Raw genomic sequence first — 15160 nt, forward strand, 5'->3', positions numbered from 1 at the left:
AGCCTCAGAGGAGTGCTGTACTCACAGCTTGTATTTGCATTCTGCATGGTATGTTTGGAAGAACAAATGCATGTCGTTTGGAAAAAACCCACACCTAATAAAGACTTTAAGCTAGCTGAACAGCCCTGGAATATTTCCCACCTTCCCACATATGAATAGTTTTGTAGGGGCCTCTGAAGCGGGTGTGCAGGGCAGGGCCCCCGGGAGGGGAAGGCTGCCAGGAACCAGCCGATTTCCTACAAATACACTTAAAAATGGAACAGTCCGCAGGGTTTCTATTTCAGCCACCTGGACAAGGACAGGTCACATGTGTTTTCTCAGACCTCTTTAAGGCTCCATTAGAATGTCTTTGTGGGTCACAATTCAAATACAGATAATCTCGAATTCAACTACTGATTATCTCTGGTTCAGAGTTGCTCTTGCCATTTTAAAGGAAGCTCATTCCCATTCATTTTATGTCTTTAAGTCTCAGTGGGGTCCCCTTTCTAAAGTTCCTGTAAGTATTAACTCCTATCCCATCCTACCTTTTTAAAAGAGAATTATAGTACAGGACTATCCCTAGGGTGGCGTAGATCAGGGTGATTTTAGTGATGTGTGTCCTGGGGCAAATCATATCCTGGGACTTACCCCCCACCTTTTCCCATCAGGCAGGGGATCAGGTGAAACGATACACACACACACACACACACACACACACGACATCTTAGTAGAGAATGCAAAGTAAAAAAAAAGAAAAATCAAAGATATGGGTTCCATGTAAACATTTTTATAATTCATTTAATTTTTAAGGCATCACGGAGTTTGTGTAGATTACTTTAACCTCTAAAAATACAAAGTTTGCACTAGTAACATCAGGTAGTCAATTCATTTACTAAGTTTAAAGGTAACACGGTAAACCGCACCTTAAAAATCTGACTCCTAAACAGATGTGAAACAGGAATCACGGTGGCACATGCTAGACACAACCTCTGAAAATACATGGCTAACAAAGCAAGTGGAGGGCTGGGGTCGGCCGCCCCGGTAAAACCCTAGCGTCCAGCAAGAGGGGAGAGAAAGTGGCCACCATCTCAAGGACTTTGTTTCTCTCACTAGACATCTTTCACTAAATCCCAGAAGGGTTACTGTTAATGCATTTTCCTCTCTTCCAAATGAATCGCCCGGTGAGCAGGTGTATGTATTTTTTTTCTAACGAGCGTTTAACATCAACCACATGCTGTCACCTACTGGACAAGCAGATCTTCCGGAAGGTGTGTACAAATGTCAACGGGACACAGCCTGGCAGATGACACTCAAACCCAGTGAGTCTCCATGAGTGTGGAAACAGCCTCCCATTCTGTGCTCCAAGGCCTGATTCGGAGCCGGGCCCCAGCCCACGGGGAGCTGCGCCTGAGGGGCTGGCTCACGGATGGGGCAGGGCAAGTCACAGATGAACCAGAAACTCTTTTGACTCAGCAGTTTCCACTTCCTCCCCAGCATGACTATTTGCCAGAACTGCCCAAGAGGAGTCGCCATGAATCTAATCTCTCTGGATTTTCCTTGCTTGACCTCGAAATGACACTAGAGAGAGCAGAGAAACAACCGGATCCGGGCTAGCCCTACACGGCATCATGGCCCAAGAGGCGCAGTGCTGTTATGTCTTGGAGAGAGCGGCCATCAGAAGGGATCAAGATGTGCTTGGTCCACATTTCAACACAGGGCACGGAGATTCTGCAACACACAGCTGATGTCAAGAGTCCTCCTGAAGGCATGGTCTCTGTGAGAGGCGGGGAGCAAGAGAAGGCCCCTGACAGGTACCCTCCTCCATCCCCTCCCTGGAACGAGGGGCAGTGGCATCATGGAGGCAGGAACAAGGCAGATGGGGACACTCCATGGCTTCCGGTCCCCGCTTGTCCCTGCAAGTCCCTGTGGGTATGTGACCCTACAGTTCTCCATCCCTGTGAAACTTGGTCACAAGCGCCCTCTTGAGCTCTGCATTGCTGAATCTGTTGTTTTAGGTCCTCTATGGCTGACCATCAAGGCATTACCAAGGGGGCCCCTCACCGGTCCTTGAAAATAAACTAACACAATACCACGGAGGCATGAACTTATGTGCGGTGTGAATGTGTGTGTGAGAAAGAGAGAGTCTGAGGATTTGGAAGATGTTCACCAATAAGTTATCAGGAGTTATCTAAGTGTAGTGAAAGTTTAGGTGATTTTTTTTCTTTCTTCTTTATACCCTCTGACATTGTTTTAAAATATTAAAATAAGCGTGTACTTTGTAATTAGAAAAACAAAGTTTTCGTTCTGAAAAAAATTAAACTATTATTTTAGAGCAGAAAAACATAGGCTATGCATGATTAAAAATGATCAGAGACAGATACAATTTTTTAAATAAAGGCGGAATTGAACCGAACCTTGTTTGCTTTGAAACTTAAACTGCAAAACACATGCCCTAAATATTGTAGATGACAGATATTCAGGGCATGTGTTGCAGCTCCCAGAATGTTAAAGACATAAATGAATATAAACTGGATAACTGGTGTGTATAACAACAGATACTGGTATCATTCAGATACACGAGTTGACAAATTACAAGACTCTGTATCATTTGGTGTTGAGTGGATCACGCTATGGCCTGTGCACTGTTAAAATATGGGCATTATTTTGCAAAGGATGGTTATTGGGGAGGGAAACACAAAGGACACACTCTTTTCATAGTCTAGCTCATACGACCGAGATGAGACAGAAAACACCCCGACTTCACTTCATTCTTTTCGCGACATCCGAATATGCGTGTTCTATCTCCTGGTTGGCTGGACACGTGTTGGTGAACTCATCCCTAGCATACGCATTGTTCAAGTATCTCCAGATGCCAGTCATTTCAGAAGGAAATTCAAAATCTCTGTATCTCTTGGCCACGATCTGAAAATGAAGAGGAAATAGTCAGAAAGGGACAACCCACCAACATAGGCAGTTAGATCAGACAATCCATTCTTTTGAGGCGTGTGATATATTCTGCTTCTCAAGTTGCCATGTCGTCCTACAGCCGTTTGGGCCTCTCTGAGTTGCATTTTGAGTTTGCACGGGGCATACTGAGCGTGGAACTCAAAACAGAGGCTCTACACGACCGTGCCCACCAATGTATCACACAGTCCTTGTGATGCACTGGCATGAATTTGCTCCGCACTCCAGCGGATTTCTCTTTGTGTTGCTGGAAGTTGTCTCTCCCTGTTTTCTGCTGCCGCGTTTTCTGGTGCCTGAGGTTCCTGTTGGATCTTCAGTTTAGATTGTGCCAGGATCACCGTGGAGTGCCCTCTCTTTTTCCTATCTGCTGAGCCTCACCTCCTGAAATCCCAAACAGCTGTGTATGTCACTCCTGTGGATTTCTATCCTTCTGCCCCGGACAGGATCATTTCACTGTGGGTCTACCGTGTGCAAAAAATCCTTATTCTTATTCTCGTGGAAATAGTGGATGTACGGACAGGGTAGCTGAGGATGAACATCATGAAAACACAATGATGTGAGATGTTTCCTCTGGCTGGAAGGGTACCGTTGGGGAATTCATCACAAAGAGGGTGTATACTGTTGGAGATAGTATGAGTTTCCTGGAGTTGCCTTAACAAAGCACTACAAGCTTGGGTGGCTTGGAACAACAGAAATTTCTTCTCTCACAGTCCTGGAGGCCAGAAGTCCAAGATCAAGGTGTCAGGAGAGCCGGGCTCCCTCTGAAGGCTCTGGGGAAGGACCTGTTCCAGGTCCCACCCCCAGGTTCTGGCTTGTGGGAGCACAGCTCCAATCTTCACATGGCGTTTTCCCTGTGCTGGTGTGTCTGTGTCCAAATTCCCTTTTATAAGGACACTAGTCATGTTGGGTTAGGGGGCCCATCCTACTCACCCTAACTAATAACATCTGCAAAGACCCTATTTCCAAATAAGGTCACGTTCTGAGGTACTGGGAGTTAGGACTTGAACATATAAATTTGGGGGGACATGATTCATCCCATAACAAGGACCCAGGGTTACAACGGCCCATTCTGCTTTGTTCCTTTCCATTGCATTGGCTCCTGGGACGTTTGGATGGCGTGAGCATGGAATGTATCACCAATTAGAAGATCTTTGGGGGCTTCCCTGGTGGCGCAGTGGTTGAGAGTCCGCCTGCCGATGCAGGGGACACGGATTCGTGCCCCGGTCCGGGAAGATCCCACATGCCGCAGAGCGGCTGGGTCCGTGAGCCGTTGCCACTGAGTCTGCGCATCCAGAGCCTGTGCTCCGCAACGGGAGAGGCCACAACAGTGAGAGGCCCGCGTACCGCAAAAAAATAAATAAATAAATAAAAATAAAGAAGAACTTCGGGACTTATTTCTCAGATTTTGGAGGCCAGGAGCTATTGATGCAGTAAAACAAGACCACAGAACTTTCAGAGAGCCTCCTAATTTAACATCTTCTGCTTGAATTCAAACTTCCTGATGTTGATGTCAAGAATTCTGCTTTCCTTTCGTTTGCATTTGCCTGGCTGAGCTTTGCCCCTCTTTCTATTTTAGCATTTCTGAGTAAGTTTGTTATCTATATGCCTTTCACAGACATAAGCTTGTATTTGTATTATATCTTATGAATGTAATACTTTGTTTTCCAACTTCCTGTGAGTATTTTTGTGTTCATGTGTGTGTATGGGTTTCCCTTTCTGCTGGTTTAGAAGGTTTATGGTCTGTTTTAACTCTTCCAGTCGTTTCTTCTATAACTTTAAATAATAAGAATTCTTTATTTCTTGATTTATCAACTTTAGATGATCTCTACTTACTCCTGATAATGACAAATGAGGAAATTAGTATACCTACACTTCTTTTCTTTCCTGCTCCCTTACCCTCCTTCCAATGGTGTAAAATAGCCAAGTTTACTACATTCTGTTTCTTTCCAGTAGCTAGAGTTCCCACTGCTGTTTAGGCTAGTTCTGGTTTTAGATTTAAATAGGTTCTATGTTTAGCATCAATCCTTCTATATCACACACCTTCTCTGTTCCTGGATTCTTATTTTATTATCATTTTTTATTATTTCATTATATAGCAATTCTATTTTTAAAATTGGCTCAGGAGTGCTTATTTCATTGAAACCAGAAGTCTAGGTAAAAACAACAATTTACAAGGATATAAAATTCTTACATCACACAACCTTTCTTTTAATCCTTTAACTATTAAACCACTGTTTCCTGGGTTTTAATGTGGTCCTAGAGACATATGAGGCTAGTCTGAATTCCCTCCTTGTGTAGGTGGTTTTATCTTTTATTACTGTTATTACTATTATTATTATTATTACCATCATCACCATTATTATCATCATCATCATCATCTAGACACCCAAAGGTTCTTTTTTATCCTCAAAGTTCAGTAATTTACCAAATATGTGATAGTGTGTCGATTGTTCTGGGCAATATTTTTCTAATCGTGGCATGTTAAACTAAAGGTTCAGGTCATCCTTTAGTTCAGAATAATTTACCTTTGAGCCTTCTATTTCTCTCTTTTTTCTTTCCTGTTCTCTTTTTTCTGATTATGGGGTCTCGCTAATGACCCTTTACCTCGTGCTTCTTCTCCATCCGATTTGGGATAATCTTCTCAGGCCCGTCCTCTGATGTCTGATGAATTTCTGCAATGTCTTTTTCCACTTCTTGCTACTTCTAACATCACTTTTGTTTCTGAAATTATTTGCTTTAAGCGTGTTTTTTAGTTCTACCAGCTTGATTCCCATCTTCCTTGTGACATTATATTTTTTGGTATCTTGTGACTCGTCTTTGACCGTTTTCACCAAAGGTTCTCTTTCATTTTTTTTCAGGCCACAGAGAAGTATCTGTCTGAAAAATTCTTTGGTTTACTGGAGCAATCTTTATCAGATACGTGTTTCTCATCTGCCTTTTCCTCTTTTGTTCTTTCTTTAACCTTTCCCCCCTCCTTTTGGATCATCTCTGTTCACATAGAAATCCCACTTGGATTCTTTCTGGTTATTAACCATCTTTTAATGGGCGGATCTATTGGACCTACCATTTGTTTAAAAACAGTGTGGTGGGCAAAGGGAGTGAGGCAGCGCAGCAGGTAGACCAATATGGATTTTACCCCCAAATACCCGCTCATCACACACTGCTCTATACTCTGTCCCAGGGACACATTAGGGTTAGGGCTACAGTCAGGGTCAAAGTCAAGGTTAGTGCATCCTCCACTCTGAGGCTCACAGATTAGGAAGTGGTCACCATGGCTAAAAGTGGAGCTCAGATAACTTACAGTCTTTCTTTTGACTTGTTCAGAGCTTGTTTCTTTTCTCCGCTCAGCAGTCACAAAGCAGAATGCCACTTGTCTTCTCTCCTCCCCTTCACCTCCCCTCCCTGTACCTTTGCATTAGAGGACGGTGGTGAACCTACAGATGGCGCCTCTGAACAGTTCCGCCTTCAACTCTGCCTCCACAGAGATCTCAGCTCTGTAGGGATGGTCCTGCCTCTCTCGTGGCCCACTCCGTGCCCTGTCCTCAAACAAAGAAGTCTGGGTTGGGCATTTCAGGGCTGTAATATTTACTTTTAGAGACATCTGAACCTTGCTGAAGATCTAGAGAAGCATGCCTAGGCTCTGTGAGCCCTCACACTGGCTGAAGTTTCTAAGTCTAGTTTTATAAAAGGTGGAGATAATGTTTTAGTCCTTCATAATGTTTTTGCTGGGTTTCAGGAAGGGAATAAATGATAAATTCCTCTATTCTCTCATCTTTTTACCATAAATTCCTTCACACTGATTCTCATTTCCTTTCAGAAATGCTCCATCCTGGAAGATTACTAAGCTGCTTGGTATTTTGAGTGCTAACTGGCTTTGAAGATTTTGCAGTTAGGTCTTATATTGGAGCCCTGGACTGCTTTATTTTACTCTGAGGTTTACCCCTCTACTGACATTTTAAACTCTCTTTTTTTATAGGGGCTAAATAAGTGGCAATTGTGTGTGTGTGTATGTGTGTGTGTGTGTGTGTGTATTTCTCTTTCCCTCCCTAACCTCCATGTGCTTCTGTCATGCCGCACTGGTCATAGCAATGATTAGAATACATTCAGTAAAGGGACTAAACCAAACACAACTACATAAATAACTCGTTGGAAAATGGCTCCCAAATGTCCAATTTAGAATATCTCCAATGTAGCAGGTTTGAGGGGTTAAGATGCTTTCGCTAATTTTAAGTGTCAGAGGACTGGCACAGCTACGGAAACGAACATTCACTTACAGGATCAACGGTGTCTTCAAGGCTGGAATTTCAAGTTGGTACCCTCTGAGCGCAACAAGGAAGACAGAAGAAAGAAGAAAAATGTAGCAAGGACTGGGATGGAGTAGGGAAGGAAGAGAAAGGCAAGGGAATGACTTGCAGTAACCAGGGGTGGCTAGTAGCCCCCAGGACATCAATGCCACAGACTGTGTGAACCTAATTTGTAAATTTCTAAGTGCTAATTAAATGTGTTATTAGAACACAGGGTCCTTGACTTGTATTTCCCTGTGTCTTCTCTCCCATCTCCCCTATGCTTATACCAAGGACCTAGCTCTGGAGCTGGTAGGATTTGAATAATAAAGATGCCCCAGAACAGGGGTTGAGTTTCTTCCTGGGGCATCTGAGGCTACTGAGGACCAAGGACATATCAACAGTGATAATGATAATAACAACTAACACCTGTAAGTGATAGACAGGCTGGGGCACTTCTGAGAGCAGCCATAACTAAGGAGTCCAAGTGTGGACTTGTCACAAGTCCAAGTCAACCACCTGGGAAGACAGGATGCCAAACCTGGCAGAGGTCCAGCCAAGGAGCTGTCAGCTGCTCCCCAGCTGTAGGGGTCGGTGATAGGAACCAACACCCTCTTGTCCCTAGACAGGGCTAGGCTTACCCTGCCCATCACCAACAATTGACTGAATTCACTTTTTTTTTTCCAGGTTGGCTCAGTTTTTTTTGTTTTGTTTTGTTTGTTTGTTTATTTGTTTGTTTTGTTTTGGCCACTCGGCTTGCAGGATCTTAGTTCCCCAACCAGGGGCTAAACCTGGGCCACCACAGTGAGGGCACCAAGTCTTAACCACTGGACAGCCAGGGAATTCCCCAAGTTCACATTTTAATACTAGCAGATTCCACACACCATCTCCAATCCTGGAGCTTCATGAAACACCAGGTATAATCAATGTATTCCCTCAAGTTGCTTTCACATAGCTTTTCTTTAGGCTCCGGGGGTGAGACTCAAAAAGAGAAGCAGTGAGGATGGAAGGATGGGAGCCACGTTCTCAGATGCTTCTTGAGAACCTCTGAGGACCAGCTGAGAATGTCATCCACAGATCTGAAACTTGGGGCTTGCCTGCCCCAAACAGAAACAAGCTAGATTTTTAAATGCAAGAGTCCGCATTTTAGATCGTTTCGATGTCTGGCAAAAACACAAGTGAAAACAAAATGAAACAAAGCCCCATTCATGTATTCAGCACCTGAGGTAAGAGGAAGGACAAACCTTAATAATGTGGAGCTTGGGTAAGAGGTTACAGTCGGCGAGCGTGAGTTCATCCCCATCCAGGAACTTCCTTCCAGAAACAGTAACTTCCTCGGTGCTGTAGGCATCTATTTCATCAGGCAGAGGACTGTTCAGATAATTATCCAGCTTCTTCAGGGCCTTTAAGAGGTTCCTTTCGTAAACTGAAACAGAAGGGCAAAAAATGACTAACGTGAGCCATGGGAGTTAGGGTCACCTCTCTCTAGATACCGAAGAAGGAGTTTGTCCCTGCCTTCCTGAGACACGGCCAGTGAGCATTGGAGACTTGGGAAAGAGAGAAGTGGATTTACGAGATCTGAATAAAGGACTCACTTCTCCCTGGAAAGTAATTCTGCCATCTACACAACACTGCTACTTCTAGAACTCATTCATTTCTTCAAAAATCTTTATGGAAATCACACAATGAAGTAAGCAGCAGTAGAAGCTTCATTCGTACTGAGTCCCGTGGTGCGGCAAGGAATCCCTGGTGGTCATTATTTTCCCCTAAAATGTGGTTTTCTGGGCTCCCCACCTCTAGAAGAAGCACTCAATCTCTTGAAACCCATGTGTCAAGGTCAGAGGTACTTTTTCCTCATTTCTATGTACAGGTCCCTCCCCACTGTGAAACGAGTCAGAATTCCCAAGATCTTATAAGAAGCCACACTAGAGGCGGAGCAGAGGTCCAAGTAGAAAGCAGAAAACAGGAAGATGGGAGGGACTCACTCTCGTTTGCATCCTTCTTGGTGTTTTTAATAAATGCTGAGAACTTGGCAAACACATCATTTCCAGCAGAGTTAGATTCAGCGTGTTGGGTCCCCAGCTTAGGGTACCTTGAAAAATTCAAAATGAGAGTATCACAGATCAGCCATCTTTGAGTTAGGAGAATACGATGTGAGGCAGGGGGAGGAAGTGACATTCTCTGAGTGGATATAAACATGAAAACTGCCCCTTGAATGTTTGCCTAATCTTTCCATCTTCAAAGTTGAGAGCAACGCCGTCCAGGGGAAAAGCACTGGACGGACTGTTCTCACCCTGGGATGCGGGGCCCCAACTGGCCTTACTGGTCTAGTTCCCTCCCTCCTGAAATAGAGGTAATGGACTAGGAGGTTCCCTTCCAGGTCCAGCCCGCTGTGATGCTGCGTGCTAACACCCGCTCCTTACCTTCCAGCAGAAGCGACCCACCCACGTGACATTGGCCTACTTCCTCCCCACTTCCTGCCGACAACCCCTAATTGCCAAACCGCAGGTGCGGAGCAAAGAAATCCGAGCCACCTAAGCTCAGCGTTTCTAATCTCGCTGTGCCTTCTGTGGCACGTCACAGGTACAACTCGGGAAGTAGATACCGTGGCCAGAGAAAACCAACACACGGAATTGTCTGTGAACGGGGAGAAGTGACAAGCGAGTGGTGAACACGGGTTTTGATGAGGCCCACCTTGGGGGGGCTAACTTCTCCTCTAGGAACTCCTCGATCTTATTCACGTCCGTCTTGACCTCACCATCAAAAGTCATGAAAGGCGGGTTGGTGCCGGGAGCCAGGTTCTGCAGGTCCGCGGGTTTCCTGGGTGGGAGGGAAGGGCAGCGTTGGTAGCGCCACTGTTTGGATCATTTCCAAGGCTGAACTGTGTCCTCCCCAGTTTAAGAGAAACCACCCTTGAGGATTTCAAAGGCGATTGTGGGTTTACAAACTGTCCTACTGGTGAGGAAAGTGTGGCCCTTTATCTGGAGACGGAGGTGAAACGTTAACTCTCCCCAGTGTTACCAGCCAGGAGTGGTGCTCGGACAGGCTGGGTTTTTTTGCTTGTTTGTTTGTCTGTTTTTTGCGGTACGCGGGCCTCTCACGGTTGTGGCCTCTCCCGTTGCGGAGCACAGGCTCCGGACGCGCAGGCTCAGCGGCCATGGCTCACGGGCCCAGCCACTCCGCGGCATGTGGGATATTCCCGCACCGGGGCACGAACCCGCCTCCCCTGCACCGGCAGGCGGACTCTCAACCACTGCGCCACCAGGGAAGCCCTCGGACAGGCTTTTGAGAGGTTCACAGCTGACCGGTAACTGGCAGAGCAGGCTTTTCATGGCGCACCCTCAACCCCCACTCCTCCTGGATTACGTCTGATCCCGTTCTGTAATTACTGTGTGGCCCACACTACTCCTGCTTCAATCCAGGGTCCTGACCCGGGATGGATGTGCCTGCAATATCACCCATGGGTCCTAGAAGTGTGTGTGTGTTTGTGTGTGTGTGTCGGTGTCTGTGTGTGCCTCTGTGTCTGTGTCTCTGTGTGCCTGCATGTGTGTCTGTTTGTATGCCTGTGTGTGTCTCTGTGTGTGTGTCTGTCTCTGTGTGTGTGTCTCCATCTGTGTGTGTGTGTGTGTGTGTGTGTGTGTATAGGGAATTAGGTACAGTTATTTCAATACTGCACAAACCCTGTCGTACCTTTTCAAGTCCACCGTTGTCACATTAAATATGACGCCCTTTAGCCAGAGAATCATAAAGATACGCTGAGAAAATGGGCAATTTCCAATACTCTCACCATCACAACCAGCCTACAAATGGAAAAAGAAATCCTTATCAGAGCCAGTCTCACAGTTAGAAATGCCAGACTCTGCTATGCAATGCACACAAAATCATGATGAATTTTCGTTAATGGTGATGATACTGTAAATAGCCTTCTGAGGCCCCCTCCACCAGCCTCCAAGTGGGAGCTGGGGAGGGGAAGGGAGGACACACATGCACTCGCTGAGCATTTTCTGTTCTCCTTCCCACAGCTCACCACTTCCTGCCATGCTGGGCCTCTGAATAGCAGTACAAGGAGGCAAAGAGTGGCAAGAGGGAAGCCCCTTTGCTACTAAAGGCAAAGAAGGAAAACATGCTCTTTCCCTCCCTCCATCTCTTTAGAAGGAACACATCTCTCTTTCCAGGATGATCATGCATAAAAACAGACCAGCAGGTTCTCCCACGGAGACACCATCCCCAGTATTCTCTACTATTTTCATCTCTAGAATGAAGGCTGGATTATACGAGTTCTTAGACCCCCGGACACTGTAAAAAATTTTAGGTCCCCTCATCCGTTGGGGAGCATTTGTATTTAGATGGTAGATTGTTGCACAGTAGACATTGAGGGTGGAAGGATAGGAAACAGTGCCTCCCTGATGACCTAAGCAGGTCACATCCACACACACATCCCTGAGACACAGGCACAGAAAATTACTGAACAGACATCCTCCTTCCTGTGGGCTCCTGGGAGAGGAGAAAGGCAGGCGTTGGAGAAGAGAGGGGAACCGTGGGGCTTCATCCTCCTGGGGGAGTTCCCACACTCTTCTTTCTCTTCCCATCTTTCTCCACCCCATGCGTCTCTGGCAAGGTTACAGTGATAACAAAATGCTGACGGAAAGACCAGGAGACTCAGCCAGACTGCGATGACAGAAACACAGCCATATTTAATCCAGGAAGTCCATTTCTGCCACATGCAGTTCAAGGAAAGTTGAGAGGAAAGCAGTGAATCTATAACCTGAATAACAGAAGGACACAAGGCAGAAAGTGAGCTGTGGTTTGGGAATTGAAGAAAGGAAAATGATGCCTTAAGAAAACTGGACAACTTAAAGAGAACTTCAGAGGTGGTTCTCTGTCATTAGGTTCCGAAGTCACCCGGAGAGGTTGTTAATAACAAGATGTCCCTATAAAAGAAGAGTATAAGAGACCCCAGACCCAATGTTAAAAAGACTTGATCAGCCTCTTCACAAAAGACAAAATCCAAATGGTCAATAAGCACATGAAAACACTCTTAGCATCACTAGCCAGTAGGGCAATGCACACTACAACCACAAATAGATTCCACTACACACCTACAGAATGGCTAAAGTGAAAAGATCGGACAATATCAAGTGCAGACAGGAATGCAGAGCAACTGAATTCCCATCCATTGCCAGTGAGAGTGCAAACTGCTACAACTACTCTGGAAAACTGTTTGGCAATTATCTACCCAAGATAAATATGCATTTATGCTATGACACAGCTATTCCACTCCCAACAGAAATAGTGCTTAGGAACACAAAAAGCATTTATATGCATGTTCTTAGCAGCTTTAGTGTAATAACCGAAACCTGAAAACAACTTGGACACCATGAAGAATAGAATGAATAAATAAATGATAGTACATTCATATGGTAGGACAAGACGCCACAGTGGAAAAAATTAGCTATTACTACAAGCCACAATGTGGATGAATCTCACATACATAATGTGGAGGGAAAGAAACCAGACTCAAAAGAGTCCTGCATAATTCAACGCAGGTGAAGTTCAAACACAGGCAAACCTCTCTATGTGACGGGAATCAGAAGAGCAGTTGCCTTTGGAAGCTAGGTATTGTCTGGAAAGGCTGAGAGGGAGGCTTCTGGGTGGTGGCAACATTCTACAGCTTGAGCTGTGTGGTGGCTACACGGTGGGTATACTGAATTGACTAAGTCTTAGTTAAGGTTTGTTTCCTTTACTGCATGTTATATTTTAATACAAAAAAGAAGCAGAAATATTAATTTTAAAAATACAGAGTCAGATTCAGTGGGTCTTGCATGGGGTCCAGGGATCTGAATTTTCAACAAGCTCCCCCAAGGTGATGTGATGCTTGTGGTCAGTGGTGTCAGCCCCACCTTGGACAAGAGGGAAGGCTGGCCCAGTGTTATGATCAGTGCATAGGACAGAACGGTTCAAACCCCCCAGTTGGATGATCTGTTGATAAGAAGACTTGCAAGACCTCCTAGTTGATAAAAACAGCTGCATAAGTGTAAAGATAAAGGATGAACTTAATACACCTGAAGAGGCACCAACAGATTCAGATAAGTGACTTCAGAGACCCCTAAGCTCTGGGTACTTGCTTCACCCCCTCCAACCCCTCCAGCTCTCCCTTCCCCCCCAGTAGAGGGAAGGGCTGAGAATACCCCCAGCTGGAGCCTGAAGTTCCTGGAGCTTGAGGGGTGGGGGAGGTGCACAGCTAGGACCCAAGCATCCAAGTAGTCATCACAACTGCCCTGCAGGCGGCCCCCTGGCCACCTGGTCCCATAGCCTTATGGCCATTTTGAAGGCTGCCCTGTCTCGTCCTCGGCTCTGTCCTGGAAAAAGAACCAGCGCAGAGCTGAGTTACATAAAACTCCCAGCGGCTTCCTGCCGGGGAGCCCTCCTAAATCATGGTGCCTTCTTAACCACTGTAGGTTTGGGCAGAGTCATGCCAAAGAAGGGGGCCAAGGGGGGATGAAAGCGCTGGGACACAAAGGCACATATTTTGGCCAGTCCTGACTTGTTCTGCAGCTTTTAAACCTCTTATTTTTATAGTAGTTACACTAAGCTCAGCAAAGTCTGAGATAAGTTCTTCAGAGTGGGGCAATTGTTCTTCTCCTTCTGCCTTGTGTCTCTGACCTTGGAAATCCTGGAATAACTCATTCTGAATTCAGCAAGATCCCCGCTGAGCCCAGGCGTTCTTCACCGGGCTTCTTGATGAAACTCACCTTGAGCAAGAACCCTGTGCCTGGGACAGCAGCATCTGGAGAATAATTACTCTGCACGGGTCTCTCTGCCTCACTCTGTCTCTTTCACGGTCTCAAACTCAAGCCAGTGTTTTCCCTTGTAATTGCTCTCACCTTTTCCTGAATCCCGGCAGCTATCCCTTTAGAAGAAATAAAAAGGGGGTAGGAGCAATTCATATTTTAAAATATACCAATGGCCTGTGTCATCCACTCCATCAAAACTTAGCCTTCTTAACAGGCTCCTTCCCAGAACTGCAACTGGTCCTTAACATGGGTGCCAGGAAGGTGGGACAACGGTCTGCACGGCCATAGCGCCCACAGCCCAGAAGATCGTGATAAAAGCCGTGACTGTACATTTCCCCCCCCGTGTGGCCTTCAAACAGAATTGTTCCAAGCCAGCGCAGCTGCTGGACTGAAGGCTGTTAGGCAGTTTAGAAGAATTAGCCAGCTGCCACGACTGCCCATAAAACAGGATTTACATAACCAGTGTTGCCTCATCTTAAATTGCTCTAAAATAAAATTTTTTTCTGTCTCAGCCTGTTGTACATGTGGGGGTTACGGGAACATGGTGGGAGGGACTAGGACGCCTCGCTGCCTGATTGTATTACTTTAATGTGCTTCCGTGCTGGGATGTGCTGGCAAAAGGCAAAGATATACCATCTCCACTGCCCATTATTGGGCAGCAATGGGAGAGTGTCGCTCTGGTCACAGTCATCACCAGACGAGATGATGGGGTACACACATAGACATCAGGGGTGAATAACCGACACTGTTGCCATAATCGGGACGTTTTATCGTATGCAGTTTTATTTTCTGATGCCGCTAATTCTCTCAGGCTAATTACACTCTGGGCTAAGATTTCTCAGCAGAGCTCTCAACCTACGGGGAAATTCTGTATGTATACACTTCTGATTAAAATCAAATGAGGCAGTTTAAGAGATCAGAGTGTCTTTTGTTTCCAGTGAAGACCCAGGCACTTGGATAACCTGGATTTGGAGGTCTGCCTTTCAAATGCAACTTTGTTGAGCGCCTACGACGACGGTCATTCTCAAAAGAAAAACACTGGTGCCTCTGACACGTTCTGAGAAATTCCGTTCGCCACTGAGCCCAGCAGCGGCGTTCAAGAACGTTGGTGATTCTGCTGGGTCCCCACTCACGGCCTGA

At 45.8% G+C, this 15160-nt stretch overlaps 1 protein-coding gene across 1 annotated transcript in view; it reads right to left on the reverse strand.

The window, feature by feature from the left end:
- Nucleotides 1–761: 761 nt before the first annotated feature.
- CLIC6 (chloride intracellular channel 6) overlaps nucleotides 762–15160 on the reverse strand; it is a 42979-nt gene continuing 28580 nt past the window's right edge. Inside the window, exons 2-6 of the mRNA XM_060009804.1 lie at nucleotides 10917–11026; nucleotides 9921–10046; nucleotides 9212–9318; nucleotides 8471–8652; nucleotides 762–2901 (exon numbers count right to left, since the gene is read on the reverse strand). Of these exons, the coding sequence (XP_059865787.1) occupies nucleotides 2740–2901; nucleotides 8471–8652; nucleotides 9212–9318; nucleotides 9921–10046; nucleotides 10917–11026 (687 nt within the window). The 3' untranslated portion in view covers nucleotides 762–2739. The remainder of the gene's footprint in view (nucleotides 2902–8470; nucleotides 8653–9211; nucleotides 9319–9920; nucleotides 10047–10916; nucleotides 11027–15160) is intronic.

The sequence above is a fragment of the Delphinus delphis genome, chromosome 4 (genome assembly GCF_949987515.2).
Source record: "Delphinus delphis chromosome 4, mDelDel1.2, whole genome shotgun sequence".
Taxonomy (NCBI): Eukaryota; Metazoa; Chordata; class Mammalia; order Artiodactyla; family Delphinidae; genus Delphinus; species Delphinus delphis.